The following is a 17,232-nucleotide window of genomic DNA, read 5'->3' on the forward strand; positions in this document are numbered from 1 at the left end:
CGTTCTTTTCAACACAATCATCATGGCATCTGCTAATAGTAACGCCAATGTCTATGGAGGAGACGAGATCAACGCCATCATTCTCGACCCTGGCTCCTTGAGCACACGGATTGGATACGCGGGTGACGATTTCCCGAAGATCATCACTCCTTCTTATTATGCTGCCAACGGTAAGAAACACATATTTGGTGATTCCATCAATGTTCCTCGGGCAGACTTCGATATCAAGCCCATATTAAAAGACTCGGTTATTGAGGACTGGGATGCTGCCATCGAGCAGTACCATCACTATTTCGATAAAGAGTTGGCCTTGGACTATAAGGAACAGCCCATATTCATCACAGAACCCATATGGACATCTGCCAAACAACGGCAAACATTGGTGGAAAACATCTACGAGAAGTTCGACTTTCCTGCCTTGTATTTGGGCCGAGCCCCCACCTGTGTATCGTTCCAACAAGGCCGTCCCAATTGTTTGGTTGTGAATATTGGCCATGATACCGTGAGTGTTACCGCCGTGATTGATGGGATTTCGCTCTTGAAAAACTCCATGAGAACGCACTACTCGGGCCAGTACTTGAGCGATCAATTGTACGATTTGTTCTTGAACAAATTCCCTCTGTTGACATTGGATGCCAAGTACAAAATCAGGACCAAGACTCCTACAAAGTACCCAGAACCCCCCGTATTCACACCCAGAGAACTCCCCAAAAACATCACCAAGTCGTTTGATGACTACCAAAAAGAATTGTTGTTCCACGAGATGAAAGAGACGTTGCTCGAGGCTCCCGACAAGCAAATCACCGATGAGAACTCTGAAAGCTATTCCAAAGACGAGAACAGACGGGCGTTTGAATTGCCCAACGGCCAGTCTATCGAGCTTGCCATCGAGAGGTACGAGATGGCCGACTCGTTGTTCGAGCCAAACAACTACAGCTTCACCAACGAAACATTGGCCAACAAGTACTCGGTTGAAAACGGTAGTTTGACCATCGACTCCAACCAAGATGACTATAGACCGTTGAAGAGAGCCCGGAAAAATGAAAGCAACCAGTCCACGCCTCCACCCGCTGCTACAGAACCATCGGTGGCCGAAACTAGAGGCTTAACTCAGTTGATCTCTCATGTGTTGTCGACCATCGACATTGATTTGAGAGCTTCTGTTGCCCACAATATCATTGTTACCGGTGGAGCCTCACTCATACCACAGGTGACCGAGCGGCTATACTCCGAGTTGTCTTCGTTGAACCCGGGTCTCAAAATCAGGTTACACGCAGTAGGTAACTCCAGTGAAAGAGTTAACCAGGCATGGATTGGGGCCAGTGTGTTGGCATCGCTTGGTACATTCCATCAGATGTGGGTCACCAAGGAGGAGTACGACGAGGCCGGGCCCGATAAGATCTTGAACCAGCGGTTCAGATAATAAACCTTTGTACTATATATAATCTTTATCTTTACCTTTATCTCAATATCATAAATGTGAACCCTGAAAAATATTTGTTGGACTGTCTGCGAACTTTCCCATAATTTTTCTTGCTGTCAGGTGCTGGTTCTTTTTCAAAGAGTCTATTAGTTCTTTGGTATTCATTGACTTATCTTGCATACAAATACACAGTCATCCTCATTACCATGTCCACCGTTAACCATGCCGAGTCCTCGCCCCAAGCCCTCGTCAAGGGCGCTTTGGATTTGGATCCGTGGTTGGAGCCTTTCCAAGGAGAAATGATCAAACGTCAATTGAAGTTTAGAGACTGGTACAATAAGCTCCTGAACACCGAAAATTCTCTCAGTGACTTTGCATCCTCCTACTTGACCTACGGGTTACACGCTGACTGGGACACAAAACTGGTTTCCATCACTGAATACGTTCCTGATGTCGAGAAAGTAGCGCTTGTTGGCGACTTCAATAACTGGGACATTCATGCCCACCTGCTCCACAAAAAGAACGACTTTGGTTTGTGGCAGTTGACCATTGCCCCCGTTAACGGCGACTTTGCGGTTCCCCATGACTCCAAGTATAAAATAGCAATGACCTTGCCGTCTGGGGAAGTGATCTATCGTATTTGTCCTTGGGCCCACCGGTGCACCCCGTCCGCCGACCCGTCGTTGTACGACGCGCGGTTCTACAACCCGCCACGTGAGCTCCAGTACCAGTTTAAGCACCCTCGTCCCGAGTTACTGGAGGATGGTGGTGTTCGAATCTACGAAGCCCATGTGGGGATTTCCACCCCTGAACCAAAGATCGGCTCCTACAAAAACTTCACCCAAAACATTTTGCCGGTAATTCACCGGTTGGGTTACAACACCATTCAGCTCATGGCCGTCATGGAGCATGCGTACTATGCTTCTTTCGGGTACCAGGTGACCAATTTTTTTGCCATTTCCTCGAGATTTGGAACTCCCGATGACTTGAAACAGTTGATCGATGAGGCTCATCGTTTGGGGATTCGCGTGTTGCTCGATGTGGTGCACTCGCATAGCTCCAAGAATGTTGAGGATGGGTTGAATATGTTCAATGGAACCGACCATTACTTGTTCCACGGAGGAAGCAAAGGGGTTCACGATCAGTGGGACTCAAGGCTTTTCAACTACTCCAACTACGAGACGTTGCGGTTCTTGTTGTCGAACTTGAAGTACTTTTTGGACGAGTTTCGCTTCGATGGGTTCAGATTCGACGGGGTTACCAGTATGTTGTATAAGCATCATGGGTTAGGTTTTGGGTTCAGTGGAGACTACAACGAGTACTTCAACCCCCAGTGGGTGGATGACGATGCCATCTTGTACTTTATGTTGGCCCACCAGCTCTTGGTTGATAAGGGGGAGAAGGATAACTTTAGATACTTATCGATTGCTGAAGATGTAAGCGGAATGCCTACGCTTTGTTTGCCCATCAAACAAGGAGGTATTGGGTTTGACTACAGACTTTCGATGGCCATTCCTGATATGTGGATCAAGATTTTGAAGCACTTGCAAGATGAGGAATGGGATTTGGGGAACATTGTTCACACTCTCACGAACAGAAGACACGGAGAGAACTGCATTGCTTATTGTGAGTCCCATGACCAGGCATTGGTGGGGGACAAATCCCTTGCATTTTGGTTGATGGATAAGGAAATGTACACCAACATGTCGGTGATGTCAGAAAACACTCCTGTTATCGACAGAGGTATAGCTTTACATAAGATGATCCGGTTGATCACTTTTAGTCTTGGTGGTGAAGGATACTTGAACTTTGAAGGTAACGAGTTTGGACACCCTGAATGGTTGGATTTCCCAAGAATCGGAAACGGTGAATCCTACCACTATGCCAGAAGACAGTTCAATTTGATTGAGGATGATTTACTTCGTTACAAGTTTTTATTTGCATTTGACTGTGCCATGCAGAGATTGGATTCAAACTATCATATTTTGAATTCGTCCCAAGCTTACGTATCGCTTAAGCATGAAGGAGATAAAGTGGTTGTGTTCGAAAGAAATGGGCTTTTGTTCATCTTTAACTTCAACCCCACTCAGTCTTTCGCAGACTACAAGATAGGAGTCCATACTCCTGGTACCTACAGGATTGTATTGAACTCGGACTCTCCAGATTTCGGAGGTCATGACCGGGTTGGTCCCGTGAATGCTCAAGGAGAACCATTGAAATTTTTCACAAACGATGATCCATGGAACGACAGAGCAAACTCATTATTCATCTACGTTCCTTCAAGAACCGCTTTAGTTCTTCAGTTGGAAGAAAAAGTTGTTAGCTAGATGCTGGCTATTCTTCCGTTTTTTCTATATCAATTTCGACATTTATTGAAAAACTAACTACTCTTTCAACTCTTCGAACTTCCCTTCCTGCTGCCACTGCTTCACCGGATTCTGGAAATTCTCAAATGTCCCTAGCTTCTCCATTCTTTCAAACAACACAAACAACTTTTCTGCTTCTCTCTCCTTCTCTTCTTCCGTCAAGTCATCGACAGAGCCACCACCCGATTGGTCGGCTGGTATGTTACCGAAAACACCGGCTCTTTTGCGGTTATAATCATCTGTATCAAGGTACTTTGATGTGGGCTCCTGAACACTTTTTATGTCTATGGATGGGTCAAGCACAATAGAATGGTTCTCGAGGTACTTATGTCCAAAAACATATCCCACAAGTTCTAAAAAGTTGTTTTGGTGCTTGACAATGTCTTTGTCGTATGTTAAACTGTACAAGATGCTGAGAATCAAATCTTTGGTGAAACCAGCATTCTTGAGATCAAAAAAGGACAGCCCATCAGCACCAGAAAATATCATGGTGGCCACGTACTGAATGAACTCATTGTAGACAAACTTCAGACCATCGCTAGGGAGAATCAACAGTGCTAATTCTGTCAAAAGTTGGTTGAACTTAGCGGACTCGGGATTCTGTTCAACATCACGTTTCAACAGACTAGCCATATGGTCCAAAACCACCAACATGTTCACGGCAAACCCACAGGCAACTATACTCTTCCCTGGCTCACGTTTTATGGTCTCCAAGTGCTCTTTTAAAAGCACATCCAAATTTTTGAAAAATTCAAGGTACAACTCTATCAGGCCCGTGTAAAGGTCTATGGATTTAGACTCTTCTCGCTCGCCATGCAAAAGCAACAAGAAGTTGAGGGTGTTTTTGATGATCAAATGGCCGTTTTCCGTGTGGCGTACACCCACAAACTGGTTGATAATTTTCAAGCAGTCGTCCGAAAACCCTTCGTCTTGTACCAACTCGGACCCAGAGTGGTACTTATGGTGTAAAGTGTACAAACACTTCAAGATTTCCACCACCAACAACTGGAACATAGGAACATTGCTATGATCGTCCATAATTGCCACATAGCACTTAAACCCATCAAGAAGTATTCCAAACACGTCGTTGATTATAGCATCGCAAATCTGCTCCAACCCTCCGTATAAGGTCAAAAACAATATCCGATAAATCGGCACCAAGCTGGCAAAGTCATACCGGAAGTCCAGCTTCTCGGCCTCAAACTGCTTGATTAATTTATCACAATATACAAACAGCCGTTTGGAATATCGAGGAATAAAGTATGTCATGTGGAGGTGTCTATTGACAAGTACGATATTGGAAATGGTGGCGATGATCTCAACTTTTTGGTCCAAGCCGGTTTCATAGTTAAACAACACATCGAATACCTTGTCAAGTTGAGACTCAGAAACACTGTTGCAAAAAGCCTGATCTCTCCCAAGCCTTCTAAGGCTTTTGACGTCATACAGGACAATCTTCCCCTGGTTGTCTTCAACAAACCACAGGTTGAACATGCTGAGGTGATTTGAGGTTTGGGTATTAGGAAGATCAGGAAAGAACTTTCAGGTTGGTTTAAGATTTCAGGATGTGGTGGGAAAAAGAAACAAGAGGAATAAGGTTGGTGACGTATGGAAGCGAGGTGTGACTGGGGTAGGGTGGTGCGACTTGGCCGCGCCGCATCATGGCGATGCCGATTGTAGGCCGAAACCGCCGAGGACCGTGATACTATATATTTGACCATTGGAAGCATGATGCAGTGTACCAGAGATATGGCACCCGGATAATTTCTACAGTGCTATGGACTTTGGTGGGTTATCCCTGCCATACTTTTTGACAAATGATGTGTCAAAAGCAGGTTTTGCAATGGAATAGGGAGAACTGAACTTCCAAGTTCAGGACTTCCGTCCTACCAGCGGGAGAACCGAGCACGGAAGTAGAAGTAGTGATGAACGAGAATATTTATTCACTAACTAGCCACCTTAGAGATGCGTACTTCAAACTTCTCTCCAAGACTTTCATTAAAATAAGCTTGGTCTTCAAGCTCCTGATTGGAATCTCTAGGTTCTGGAGTGAGCTGTGAAGCAGTATACATATCCTCCGTTTCTTCCATTTTGGCTAGCAGAAGAAACCTACTCTGCAAATAAACTTATCAAAGCGTTTCAAACGAATTTGAGCGTCTGTAGATTTTGCAGCAAAATTGGCCAATAGTGCACTACACAATTGCCCCAGTTGCGACCGGAGTTGTTTTTAAACTTTTGTTGCAACCATTTGCTGAACAAGTTCACTTGGTTAGTCAGGTTCACTAGGTGTGTAACCAACACTGGGTCATAATACCAAACCTGAAAAATCTATTATTTCACCATCGCTTCTGTTATTGAACAATTCTTGGAATAGTACAGTGTGGTTCATTTTTTCTTAGAAGCATAAGCTACACAAAGTCTATTTGTGCTATTGTAGGAGTATACCAACCCCAGATTTTATCACAACTCGGTGGCTAAGAAGATTTGTCTTATCCAATAATCTTCTTGCTCTGAAAGATAAAGTGACAAGTCTCTATCACTCTTTTCATGAAAAATTCAAGCTCCTTATACTCATACTCATCGTCATGGAGGTACCGAGACACATATCTAATGGTATGGATATTGATAGGCCACAAATACGTATTCAAATCATAGGTGCGAAGAATTCCAATAACATCCTTGGCAAGCAACTTGGCATGATTCCGTGGAATCTGTTTTAAATACCCTTGGACTTCAGGTGAGTTCAAGTTGGTCTTTTGGAGAAGCCCTTGGTACAACGATACCTTAGTCAATTTCATGTGCAAGGCAATCATTGCCGCTAACTCGTCCCTATAGTAGATTGTGGGATAGTACGAGTCATTAGGATCGTTTGAACTTGGCTTGTAGATAATCGGTTTCAAAGCTTGGGGAAGATTTCTTTCAAAGTCCTCAAGCGTCTCGTTAATTGCAAGCCAATCATGGAAACTTTTATTTGTATTAAACTCCTTTTCAGTGAGAACCACCACTTCAGAGTTAAATTCATTGGCGATACTGAAGTCGAAAAGAACCCTGTGTAACCACCACACTGCATCTTTCTGGGAGATGAACAACACATCATCAGGTCTGGGACTAATCGCAGGGTACACGGGGCTTGTGAATTGCTCAACAAACTGGGGATCAATTTGCATCCAAAACTGCTTCACAGAGAACATCGCTGGGAGATTGAATTTCAATGACAAGATCAAGTCACAGATAAACATGGCCCAGAAACACATTTGAAGAAACTGGGAGTTTTTCAAGGGACTTTGATCATCACTCTTGGCAATTATGGACGTTAACAAGCTCACCGCCCCCTTCACGTACGTATTGTCGGTGGCCAAGAAGAACATCTCATACACTCCCAAAAGAATCGTGCTCACAAGACACCTAGCAATGATTCCCTCATTGTCGTCACCACTAGGTAAGCTCAAACTGTGCAGAATAGACTGAATGGTCAGGTGGTAGTAGTCAATGGGAACAGACAGTTCGATCAGGTCGGGGTCGATTCTCTGCAACATCAAGGCACTTAAACTGAACATCGAGCTCATGATCATTCCTGTTTCATCAAGAAGAGCCATTTCCGGCACAAGTTCCAGGAAAAAGTTCCCAGCCATGAACATGTTCATGCTCTTGGACACCTCGTGAATGAACAAGTCAAACAACCGTTTCTCTAGTTCGCTTCCCACGTCAAAAAATGCTGGCAGAGCCCCACTACTATTGGGTTTCTCAAGCCTTAAGGCACTTAAAAACTCCTGGTAGACGGCATCCCCCGAGGGCTCCAGCTCGGTATTCTCCCTGGTACTTCCCTTTTCCTTCTGCACAGAGCCCGACTTATCCAACTTCTTAATCCGCGGTTTGGAGTTCTTCTTTGGCGCAAGTGGTTTATAAGTCTCTCCGTATTCATTCAGGTATTCCCGACCAAGAGTGGGTTCTATATTAGCGGCATATCCCAGAGGCAAAGGGCTTTGGGAATGGCTGGCTCCACTAGGAGCACTGGATGGAGTGGGCACCTGGGTTGTCAAATGCGAGGCTATGGGTTGTAATTGGGTAGGGGATTGGCCAGTGGCCATGTGGTGGTGCTGGGGTGGGGCTGGGATCGATACAGGCCCGTCCGTGTCGTAGGACCGGCTCAGAAATGGCCCTACATACTGATGGTACGGGAGCTGGTACGAAAGTGGTATGAGCATGTTTCCAGTTGGCATTAGCCCATAAACAGGTCCTCCAGCAAGAGCACCCATGGGTTGGCTTGTACTTCCGCCATTATTCTGGTCACCAAACTGCTGGGGTAAGCGTGGTGCGAGGGTCTGTAGAGGTGGCATCATTCTCATGGACTGGGGAAGTTGTTGCTGTGGGAGCTGTTGCTGTGGGAATTGTTGCAAAGTCTGATGTTGTTGTTGGGAATGGATATCCGGTGGCGGTCTCTGGTACAGAAGTCGAGGATCGGGCATGCTACCCATGGGGAGCGGCTCAGAGTCTTGCACACTGGTAGAAGCAAGGCCCGGTAGGCTGTTGAGGATTCTGGAGTCATTATCTATTGGTTGGGTCTGGGATACATTTTGGTAAAATGAAGGGTCCGTACTGGTTATCTGGCCAGACGGATACTGCGGGTAGTATGCATCGTTTCCGTAGAGATTATATGGCAAGTTCATCGGAAGGGACACGGGTGCTGGTGGTCTATTAAAAGGTATTTGTTTGCTGGTTATGTTCGGTTTGTGAAAGATGCGCGGCCGGCGTAAATAGTTGGGTATGATCAGATATTTTGCAGTGAGATATTTTGTTTATATTTCGTTAATAGGAGGAGGTTTGGGACGGTGGGACGGTGGAATCTCCCATGATGTACCGTGGTTGTGGTGATGACTACGGGTCCTAGAGAGAGGAATTAGATTTGGGTGGGGCAAATGTATTTTTTCAGTGGAACCAATTGGTGCAAGTTGTAGCGATCACAATAGATTTGAAGTATATTATATACACTACAAGCCCACCAAAGACAGAGGTGAAAAAACCTATGTTTAGAATTATAGGAGCTGTGTGTGTTTTTGAACCGTTTTTCTTTTGTAATTGCTACTCGGTCTCTTTGTTTATGCAAATCCGAGGTGCCGTGCAGGGTGGGATCCACAATCAAAATCAAAACCTTCATCTAAGCGAGACACCGAAAATCCGCCTAAAGTGTCCTCAGCCGATTCTTCACGCTCGTATATCTAGTAGTACTATGGCTTTCACATTGCTGCATAGGGTAAGTACCAAGTGGACTAAAGTTCATTGGCCTGCCCTAACACCTATCCAAGTCCTGATTCATACACCCATACACAATGTACACTATAATTCCCATTTCCCAGGCCCTGTGCTCTGTTGATTATTTCAAAAGTCGCGAATTATATTCACAAAAGCATGTCCAAAGAGTTAACAACATTTGTGGTTGACTTGGACCGGGAAATGGCTCGTGAGCTTTCCCCCGGCCAGTCACATCTCGACTTCGGCTTGAAGTATATGTATCATTTGCTCATGGCCAAGATCTTCAACACTCGAGTCACAGACTTTGTTTCTGTGATTGCCTGCCACGCGCCCACTTCCAACGTGGACTTCTCGGAAGATGATCAATTGAAGGGTATTTACAAGGTCCTTGGTAAGACGTCACCCGGAATACGCCACTTGAAGGAAGTCGAGTGGTTTTTGGTCCCAAACACCGCATCTTCACCCGACGATGGTGATGTTATTCACGCGCTTCTGGTGGCAGTAGCTTTAATGAACCAAGACGCTAAAGGTGCATTCATAAGAAATATAGTGGTGATCACCAACGGTGAGGGAGATGTAAGGTCTTTTGGCACCGAGTTGGCAGACAGCACTGTGGCAGCGGTCAACAATATGGGTATCAATGTTTCTGTTGTGGGAGTGAATTTCGGGTCTGACACTTCACCTACCCAGGTGAAAAATGTGCAAAGTTGGAGAAAGTTGGTGGCCCAGTACAACAATGGCCACGTGTTGGATGCTAATGATGTTGCCGAATCGATCACGAAAAACCCACCCTTGAAAAGGGTGGATCCTCGGGTAGCATTCAAAGGTTCTTTGCGATTGGGAACAGACCCTGCCCATCTTGGTAGCAGCGGAAAAGATACCAGTCAGATTTCTTTGGATGTGGAAATATACCCTGCAGTGATGCCAGAAAAACTTCCTGCCGGCCATAATTACCTTGTCAAAGATGGTGAAGTAAAACATCTAACCACTGAATACGGCTATTATGTGGAGCTTGACAACAAAGATCATGAAAACAACCCCAAAAAAAAGGTCCCTTTGGAAAAAGGAAACTGGACGGATGGGTATAAGTACACCAACAATGATATTATTGCTCTTGATTCCAAAACTCTCGCAGCTTCGAGACTTGCAGGGGAACCGGCTATAGATGTGGTGGGGTTTATGAAAATTGACGATTTACCAGTAGCTTTCTTCACGGAGGAAAGCAAGTACTTGGTGCCGGCTAAGCTTCTGACAAATAGAAACCTTTTGGGCTATAATTGTCTTTGTGAAGCGCTTCTTGATTCACGTATGTTGGTGATTGGGCGGTTTGTTCAGAAGGAGAACGACGAAGTGAAGATCTGTGCGTTGATTCCTTCAATAACAAAGATATCCACTAAAATCGTCTACTCTTTGCAGCTGGTTCGTCTCGCCTGCAAAGAAGATGAAAAGTCCGGCCGTTTTCCCCAGTTGTCCACCGAAGAAGCAAATTCAGAGGACTTGAAGTTGATGGAGAAGTTTATCCTCTCGAGGGATTTGGATGCCCACACACCTGCCCAAGAAGCGAACATTGACCAGTATTGTATCAATAATGGAAAGGTGACATTACTATCTCACCAAACCCTCGAAGAAAGAATTAGGCAAAGCAAAGAGGCAGTTAGTACTGATTTGAAACTCATGTCCAACAACCCTGCTATCCACAAATTTCATACAAACTTGTTCAAAATGCTCCGGGAAGCTGTTGATAAAACCGAAGTTGAAGAGTCTCCCGTGTTTTTGACGAACAATACCATTCCCGACATCCCCACCAACTTGTTCAACTTATCCAACATTCTTCTCAACGGATACAATTCCTTCCATAGTAGTTGGTTAAGCCAGTTGAATAAAACCGATGGAACGGTAGAGAAGTTGGCGAAAAAGACTATTCCTTTCAGGCCCAAAACCAAGAGAAGAAAGCTTGACCAAGAAAAGGTTGGAGCAGGCACCTATGGAGAGAACGAAGGAGAATATGAGTTTATCGATATCGAAGATATTCTCACCTAAATATGTACATGATAATGATAATGAAACCAAACTTCTGTTACTACAACTTGCACCAGATATCCTCCTAAATATGTACATGATAATGCTACTTATAACTTGAACAACCGATTTCTGATATCAAACTCTCTATCTTTGGCAGTTCTACTTCTCTTTTTAGACATCCCCGTTCCATCTTCTCCCAAACTATCAACAATCTTCTGGTGCACATTCATAGAACGAACCCTTTCCTTTTCTTCTTCAAACATCGACCTCACCTGTTTTCCACCCACCTCTATAATCGTCTCCAACTCAAATAGACCTCTGTACTGCTTGCCCTTGGCTTGTCTCCAAAGATTCAACCAATGATTCGCCATTCCAAGCTCATCGTAAGAATCATCTTTCTTCAATTTGTTTCTGGTTTTGGCGATATTGAACAACAACTCATCTACTGAGTTCGTGGGATGATCCATGTACTCACTATAACGAGCACCAGGCTCGTCCTGTAGGTTCAACAAATACAACAAATAATCAGCCTGAATCACCGGATCCACAAACGACGAATTTACACACCCCACCAACGCCAACGACAACATCGTCTCACTGTTCTTTACAGTTGGAAGAAATACCCCGGGAGTATCATGCACAGAAATCTCGGGCCACTGGCTGATTTTGATGATTTCACTGGTGTTTCTCGTGACTCCTGGTTGTCCACCAGTCTTTGCAACCTTACGTCTTTTGGTAGAAATGGTATCGGTTAAGTGGTAATTATATCCAACTTCTCTTAGAGTATTAACCAATGTAGACTTACCTACGTTAGGCATTCCCACGATCATGAGCCTCATTCCCAACGGTGGGGGTGGGTTCATCTTATTGTACTCTTTGGTCATTCTATCAATAATTCGTTTAGCATCCTGCTTACTTCTAGCGTCTATAACCATATACTCCTCATTGTGCTTGTTGTGCCATTTTTCTAGCAACGGAGTGCTTAGTACTGACAAATCCTTTTTACTGTACAAAACCACTTTGGGCTTTCTGGCTAGTACTCTCTCAAGCAACACATTTGTGGTTGCAATAGGGGCCCTACTATCCCTGACTTCAAGAATATAGTCAATTTGCGGGGCCAAGTGGCCAAACTTCGTCAAGGCCTTCTGATGATGGCCCTTGAAGTTTGCCAAAGTGATGTTAAATCCAGGAAATATCCTTCTAGGCACAAAGGACATGCTTAAAATGAGATCGAGTTTCGCGATGCGATTTTTTCACCCGATGCCATTGATAACGTTTACTGGGTTCCCATGTTCTGGGAAGAGCACCTGGGCCACCAAGCTCATAGAGGCGTTGGAGCAGAAAATTGAGCACGCAAAAGTCGATAATGGGCCTGGCCACAACTACAACATCAAGTACCACACGGACGATAGTTTGGGAATAGCGAGAAAATCATACCGTGAAAGCGTATCTGAAAGGCAGGCTAGAGGAAACCAGATTTCGGCTGTTAGAAGAGACTTATCGCGGTCAACGTTTGTGATCCTTGATTCATTGGCGTACATCAAGGGGTTCCGGTATCAACTTTTCTGTGAGGCCAAGGGAGTTTCCACTCCCCATTGCGTGGTCCACGTTATAAACTCCAAAGAAACCGTCAAAAACTGGAATAGTTCCGTCACAAATGAGTCCCACATATGGGAAGAGGATCTTATTGATCAGCTCTGTATGCGTTATGAGGAGCCAATCGACTCCAACCGTTGGGACAGTCCTCTTTTCACCATTGCTGCTAGTGAAGAAGACGAGCAGCTCCCCATTGACGAAATCTGGGATACTCTTGTTCTCAAAAGACCTCCTCCTCCTAACAATGCCACGTTGGTTAAGCCCACATCAGGCAACAACTTCATGCAAGAATTGGAGAAACAAACCCTGGAAGTCATTGGCAAGATCCTTCAACATCAACAGTTGAGCACCATAGGAGGCAAGGTGATAATAGACAGAGATAATGGGGTGGTGATCGAGATGCCTGCCACCACCGTCAGCATCGCACAGCTACAGAGAATAAGACGTACATATATCGGGTTGAACCGAATGAGGAGCGTGGCCAGTGACCGTATCACTCCTATGTTCTCAGACTATGTTAATAGAAACTTGAACAGCGATGACTAGAATTAATGCATTTATTACTATGGTACAGAGGACATAGATACCTCTACCTCTTTCTCTGGATCTTCCATTTGAAGTGGATGTTCCCGGACCCATCCACCACCTTCTTCTTATTACCCTTTTTCATCAACTCTTTCTGCTGCTCCATTCTACTTTCCACTTGTTTGAGCTGCTGTTCTCTTTCCATCCGACTTTTCAACAACTTGTACTGCTTGACCTTCTTTTCGTTCAATCTTTCTCTCACAACCTCGTCTATGTTGCTTTCGATGATCTTCTTGTTACTTTCCAACTGCTCAATTCTGGGCCTATTCTCTCTTCTACTCAAAAAGTCTTTATCGGTGTTGAAGTATTCTTCTGGTGAAAACCTCTCTTGTTCTTGTTTGGACCCGACGAAAACTGTGTGTTTTCCTTTGGCCTTAAATGCCAAACTCTGCTTTTGCTTGTCTATCTTGTTTAACTCATTCAATCTCATCGTACGAATATAGTTTGAATCTTGAGTTTTAAGCAACTTCACCTGGTCAACAGATAACAGCTCGTTTCCTCTATCCGACACGATTATTCCTCTGTCATCGGTTCTCTTTCTGGTCATGGCATGGTAGTATTCATCAGGATTGTATTGCGATGCCTTGTTTCTAAGGGCCTTTATGGCAGCCTGTTTTTTGTGGAAGTCGGCGGCTCTCAACCGATAGTCCTTCTTCTTCTCCAATAGCCCATACCTTTCTCTATCTTTCGTCTGAGACCGCTCCTTGTGCTGCTTCTTCTGGATATTATGTACCAATTTTGCCATCTGTTGTAGGTATTTTTTTTGCGATGCGATCAAGATGTTCGAAAATGATTCAAATGCTCGAAAACTTCTCACTTGCGATACCTATGATCAGAATCCCAGCTCTAAGTAGAAGAGGTATTATACGCTCTGCTCGACAAGTGAGCCGTGTGTACGCCCTTCCTGCATTTAGATCTTTCCACTTCACCAACGTCTTAAAGCTAACAGAGCCAATCCGTGCTATTGACAACAGTGATAATACTCCTTGGTATTTAAGAGAAGAACAGAATATCTCCACCAAACCCGCTGATAGGCCGCCCATCCCTTACGTTCCAGAGTCTGCTCCTAGTACGGTTACGGAATTTCTCCGTCTCTTGGCCGAAGAATACGGTCTTCAAGAGATTCAACTATTTGACCTAAACACATTAGATGCAAGCCATCCTCAAAGTGTGGAAAACCAGCCCTTTGACTACATAATAATCTGCACCGGAAAGTCCGAAAGACACATATACAAAGCGGGACAGGAGCTCAAGCACTATATCAAACATAATTTCCAAAAACAGGTCAAAGTCAACGGTTTGGTATCAGCAGCTCCCAACGCTGTAGCAAGAAGACGGATGTTGAAGAGGGCTAACAAGGCTCCTCTTGCAACCGATAATGACTATGGAAAAACGGCGAACTCGTGGGTTATGTGTGAGACGAGTGTAGATAACATTTGTATTCATGTTCTCACCAAAGATAGGAGAGCTGAATTGGACTTGGAGTCTTTGTGGGTGGAGGAGAAGGCACCAGAACCGGTGGAGAAACAGGAAGAGAGTGTGGCTATCAAGAACGTTTCCGATATACCTGAGTTCTTTCTTACCAGAAGAAAATTACACACCTCTACGAGGTACATCAACCATGAGTTGGCTACATGCCTTACTAACCTTATGGAAGAAGAAGTTGACAGCTTAAATTCCCAGAAACTAAACCAGTATATCACCGAGTTTGAGGCCAGCTTTGTCAATCCTAACGTTGAAGACCACAAGTTCCGGTCCATCTTCTACAGCATATTACATTTCATAGACCATAGTGTGGTGAGCTTGGAAAAGGTAACAGAAGTTATGCTTGACAAATATGCTGATTTAGCCATTGCTATAGATGAGTCGGTGAACATGAAGCACGAAAGATCCAGTGATGTCACCACTTATATGAAAGTTCTTATCGACTCTCCTCAATTACAGGCCAGTCTTGAACCTAAACCAAGATCCGACAAGGCTTTCGATATGTTGGCCCAGTTTTCCATGAATGTCTACCGGTTTTCAGGAGAAACTATCGATCCTGAAGCCAATCCTGAGTTCATCCCACTTTTGTGGAAGCTAGCATTCACATCCACAAACAACGGAGAATTGGACCTTGGCCCTTCAGTCATAGACGAAACTCTCTACGACAACAAAGACTACTATCATCAGAAGTTCTCCACGTCTGTACAAGCAGAAAATCGTACAAGAGATATGATGGAGGTATTGAACTTCTACTTGGGACTCAAGTCTGACAGCCGTTCATTTAGCAGGTCTTTCAAGGAGTTGCAGTTGTTTTCTCTCGGTAACTCTGGCCGCTGGGATGAGTTCTGGAACCACTGGGATGTCTCCATGAGTCTTTTGGACGATAAAAAAGACATTCAGAGATGGGCCAGACTTATAGTATATTTGGCTCTTAGAAACGATGTGAGGGCCAACAAAATTTTTGTCCAAGAGTATTGGAGCGGCACTCACAAAATGTCAGGGTCATTTATGGAGCAGTTTCAAGCCAGGTCAGGTGACTTGAAGGAGTCGGAGACTCACCATTTGAAAGTATCGTTGGGTTTAATCCTAGAGTCCCAGCACAAAATATTGCCCGATTCGGCCCTCGATGAGATACGAACTTTCGCGAGTACTTTGTAAATAGAACAGGCGCGTTCATATATTCAATACCATGAAAACATGTCTATAGATCAAAATCTAACACAGGTGAAAAAGAAGATCAAGGACTGGGAGCACGACTTCGTCAAAGTACACTCCAGACCACCTTCGAAGACTGACGTTAAAGAAGATGCCCACATCCTGAAATTGTATAAGTTATACCGGGCCCTCAAATTGAAGCAGCAAAAATTACCAGACAAGCCACAGCAAATACCGCCCAAGCCGGCTACGGACGTCGACATTGACAACTTGAAGGGTCTTTCCGATGATGAGAAAGAATTGGACGGTCCTCAGGAGGTGTCGGCGTTCTACAACAATTCTGAGTTGGGGCCCACTCCACAAGCAGGAGGTAAAGTGTTATCGATATTTGATATCAGAATGACGCCCCCAGAGCCGTCTCCGTCGAAGAGGAAGGTGCCTCTAGTGCCCCATAATGGCCCGTCTGAAGATTTGGAGTTTAAGACACCCACCAAGCCCAAACTCATCACCCAAGTCACGCCATTGAGGTCAGCATCCAAGTCATCATCCTTTATGCACCGAATTGCCATGGCTAGTCTGAGCAGCCCCACTAAGACGCCCATGCGAACACCAGTGTCAATGGGTCTCGGGGCGTTGGCAGCGGACACTCCACAGTATCTCAAACGAAATATCCTGAAGTTTGAGTTGTCTCAAACCGACAAATCTCCATTTCTTTCCCAGCCATCGTCGCCGGTTAATACCAGGTCTCCTTCAACCCCCACCTCCAAGTCGACGATTAATTTTCTGGTTTCTCCGTCACCCTTGAAGTCTCATGGATTCCGCCAAATGGGTAACAGAAGTCTACTTGATGTCTACCGAGACCATAAGAGCATCATCATCTCGCAACAAGAACATGACAAGTACGGGGTGGATAGTGAGTCATCTGAAGAGGAACAGGCCCTCACAGGAGAGCTGTATGTTCCTAGACGAAAGAAGAGCAAGACACAGAAAAGATCCACCAGACGGTACAAGATTAAGCCAAACATCGCGTCTGTTGAAGATGATAGTATGGGCTCGAAGAACTTGCATAAGGTGTTGGAGGAGATCAATGAGAATGAAGAGAAGAGGTTGGAGAAGATGGCACAAGGAGTGGAGAGCAGTGAAGGTGAAGAAAGTGAAGAAGATAAGAAGCCAGTCAAGCCTGCAACCAAATCGAAGGGAAGAAAAGTTGCACCTATAAGTCACAACTACAAGAGATTGAAGATTCACTACAAGAAGAATAAGAACTGGGGGAGAAGGCGTTAGTTATGCACTAAGATTGCACACCGTATTAAATCGTCCACCTAATTGTAAGCACATATAATACATAAT

At 44.7% G+C, this 17,232-nt stretch overlaps 9 protein-coding genes across 9 annotated transcripts; 5 read left to right on the plus strand and 4 right to left on the minus strand. All coding sequences in view use genetic code 12, as the record gives it.

Moving 5' to 3' along the window:
* Positions 1 to 22: 22 nt before the first annotated feature.
* Positions 23 to 1,423, plus strand: ARP4 (NuA4 histone acetyltransferase subunit; the record flags this gene model as incomplete). The annotated part of the gene is made up of 1 exon (XM_006687845.2): positions 23 to 1,423. The coding sequence occupies one exon, from the start codon at positions 23 to 25 to the stop codon at positions 1,421 to 1,423; it is 1,401 nt and encodes a 466-aa protein (XP_006687908.1).
* A 206-nt stretch (positions 1,424 to 1,629) lies between these two features.
* Positions 1,630 to 3,750, plus strand: GLC3 (alpha-1,4-glucan branching enzyme; the record flags this gene model as incomplete). Its single annotated transcript, XM_006688747.1, has 1 exon — positions 1,630 to 3,750. The coding sequence occupies one exon, from the start codon at positions 1,630 to 1,632 to the stop codon at positions 3,748 to 3,750; it is 2,121 nt and encodes a 706-aa protein (XP_006688810.1).
* Positions 3,751 to 3,807: 57 nt separating this feature from the next.
* PSN45_000427 (uncharacterized protein) lies at positions 3,808 to 5,283 on the minus strand (the record flags this gene model as incomplete). The annotated part of the gene is made up of 1 exon (XM_006687846.1): positions 3,808 to 5,283. One exon carries the CDS (start codon positions 5,281 to 5,283, stop codon positions 3,808 to 3,810), a length of 1,476 nt encoding a protein of 491 aa, XP_006687909.1.
* Positions 5,284 to 6,278: 995 nt separating this feature from the next.
* On the minus strand, positions 6,279 to 7,877 carry PSN45_000428 (uncharacterized protein; the record flags this gene model as incomplete). Its single annotated transcript, XM_006687847.2, has 1 exon — positions 6,279 to 7,877. One exon carries the CDS (start codon positions 7,875 to 7,877, stop codon positions 6,279 to 6,281), a length of 1,599 nt encoding a protein of 532 aa, XP_006687910.1.
* Positions 7,878 to 9,195: 1,318 nt separating this feature from the next.
* On the plus strand, positions 9,196 to 11,079 carry YKU80 (ATP-dependent DNA helicase yku80; the record flags this gene model as incomplete). The annotated part of the gene is made up of 1 exon (XM_006687849.1): positions 9,196 to 11,079. The coding sequence occupies one exon, from the start codon at positions 9,196 to 9,198 to the stop codon at positions 11,077 to 11,079; it is 1,884 nt and encodes a 627-aa protein (XP_006687912.1).
* An 89-nt stretch (positions 11,080 to 11,168) lies between these two features.
* On the minus strand, positions 11,169 to 12,278 carry mtg1 (Mitochondrial GTPase 1; the record flags this gene model as incomplete). Its single annotated transcript, XM_006687851.1, has 1 exon — positions 11,169 to 12,278. The coding sequence occupies one exon, from the start codon at positions 12,276 to 12,278 to the stop codon at positions 11,169 to 11,171; it is 1,110 nt and encodes a 369-aa protein (XP_006687914.1).
* Positions 12,279 to 12,321: 43 nt separating this feature from the next.
* Positions 12,322 to 13,203, plus strand: KTI12 (kti12, chromatin associated; the record flags this gene model as incomplete). The annotated part of the gene is made up of 1 exon (XM_006687852.2): positions 12,322 to 13,203. One exon carries the CDS (start codon positions 12,322 to 12,324, stop codon positions 13,201 to 13,203), a length of 882 nt encoding a protein of 293 aa, XP_006687915.1.
* A 43-nt stretch (positions 13,204 to 13,246) lies between these two features.
* On the minus strand, positions 13,247 to 13,987 carry PSN45_000432 (uncharacterized protein; the record flags this gene model as incomplete). The annotated part of the gene is made up of 1 exon (XM_006687853.1): positions 13,247 to 13,987. One exon carries the CDS (start codon positions 13,985 to 13,987, stop codon positions 13,247 to 13,249), a length of 741 nt encoding a protein of 246 aa, XP_006687916.1.
* Positions 13,988 to 14,070: 83 nt separating this feature from the next.
* Positions 14,071 to 17,166, plus strand: ATP25 (ATPase synthesis protein 25 mitochondrial; the record flags this gene model as incomplete). Its single annotated transcript, XM_066157458.1, has 2 exons — positions 14,071 to 15,874; positions 15,935 to 17,166. The coding sequence occupies 2 exons, from the start codon at positions 14,071 to 14,073 to the stop codon at positions 17,164 to 17,166; spliced, it is 3,036 nt and encodes a 1,011-aa protein (XP_066013555.1).
* Positions 17,167 to 17,232: the final 66 nt, after the last annotated feature.

Source organism: Yamadazyma tenuis, chromosome 1, assembly GCF_029203305.1.
Source record: "Yamadazyma tenuis chromosome 1, complete sequence".
Taxonomy (NCBI): domain Eukaryota; kingdom Fungi; phylum Ascomycota; class Pichiomycetes; order Serinales; family Debaryomycetaceae; genus Yamadazyma; species Yamadazyma tenuis.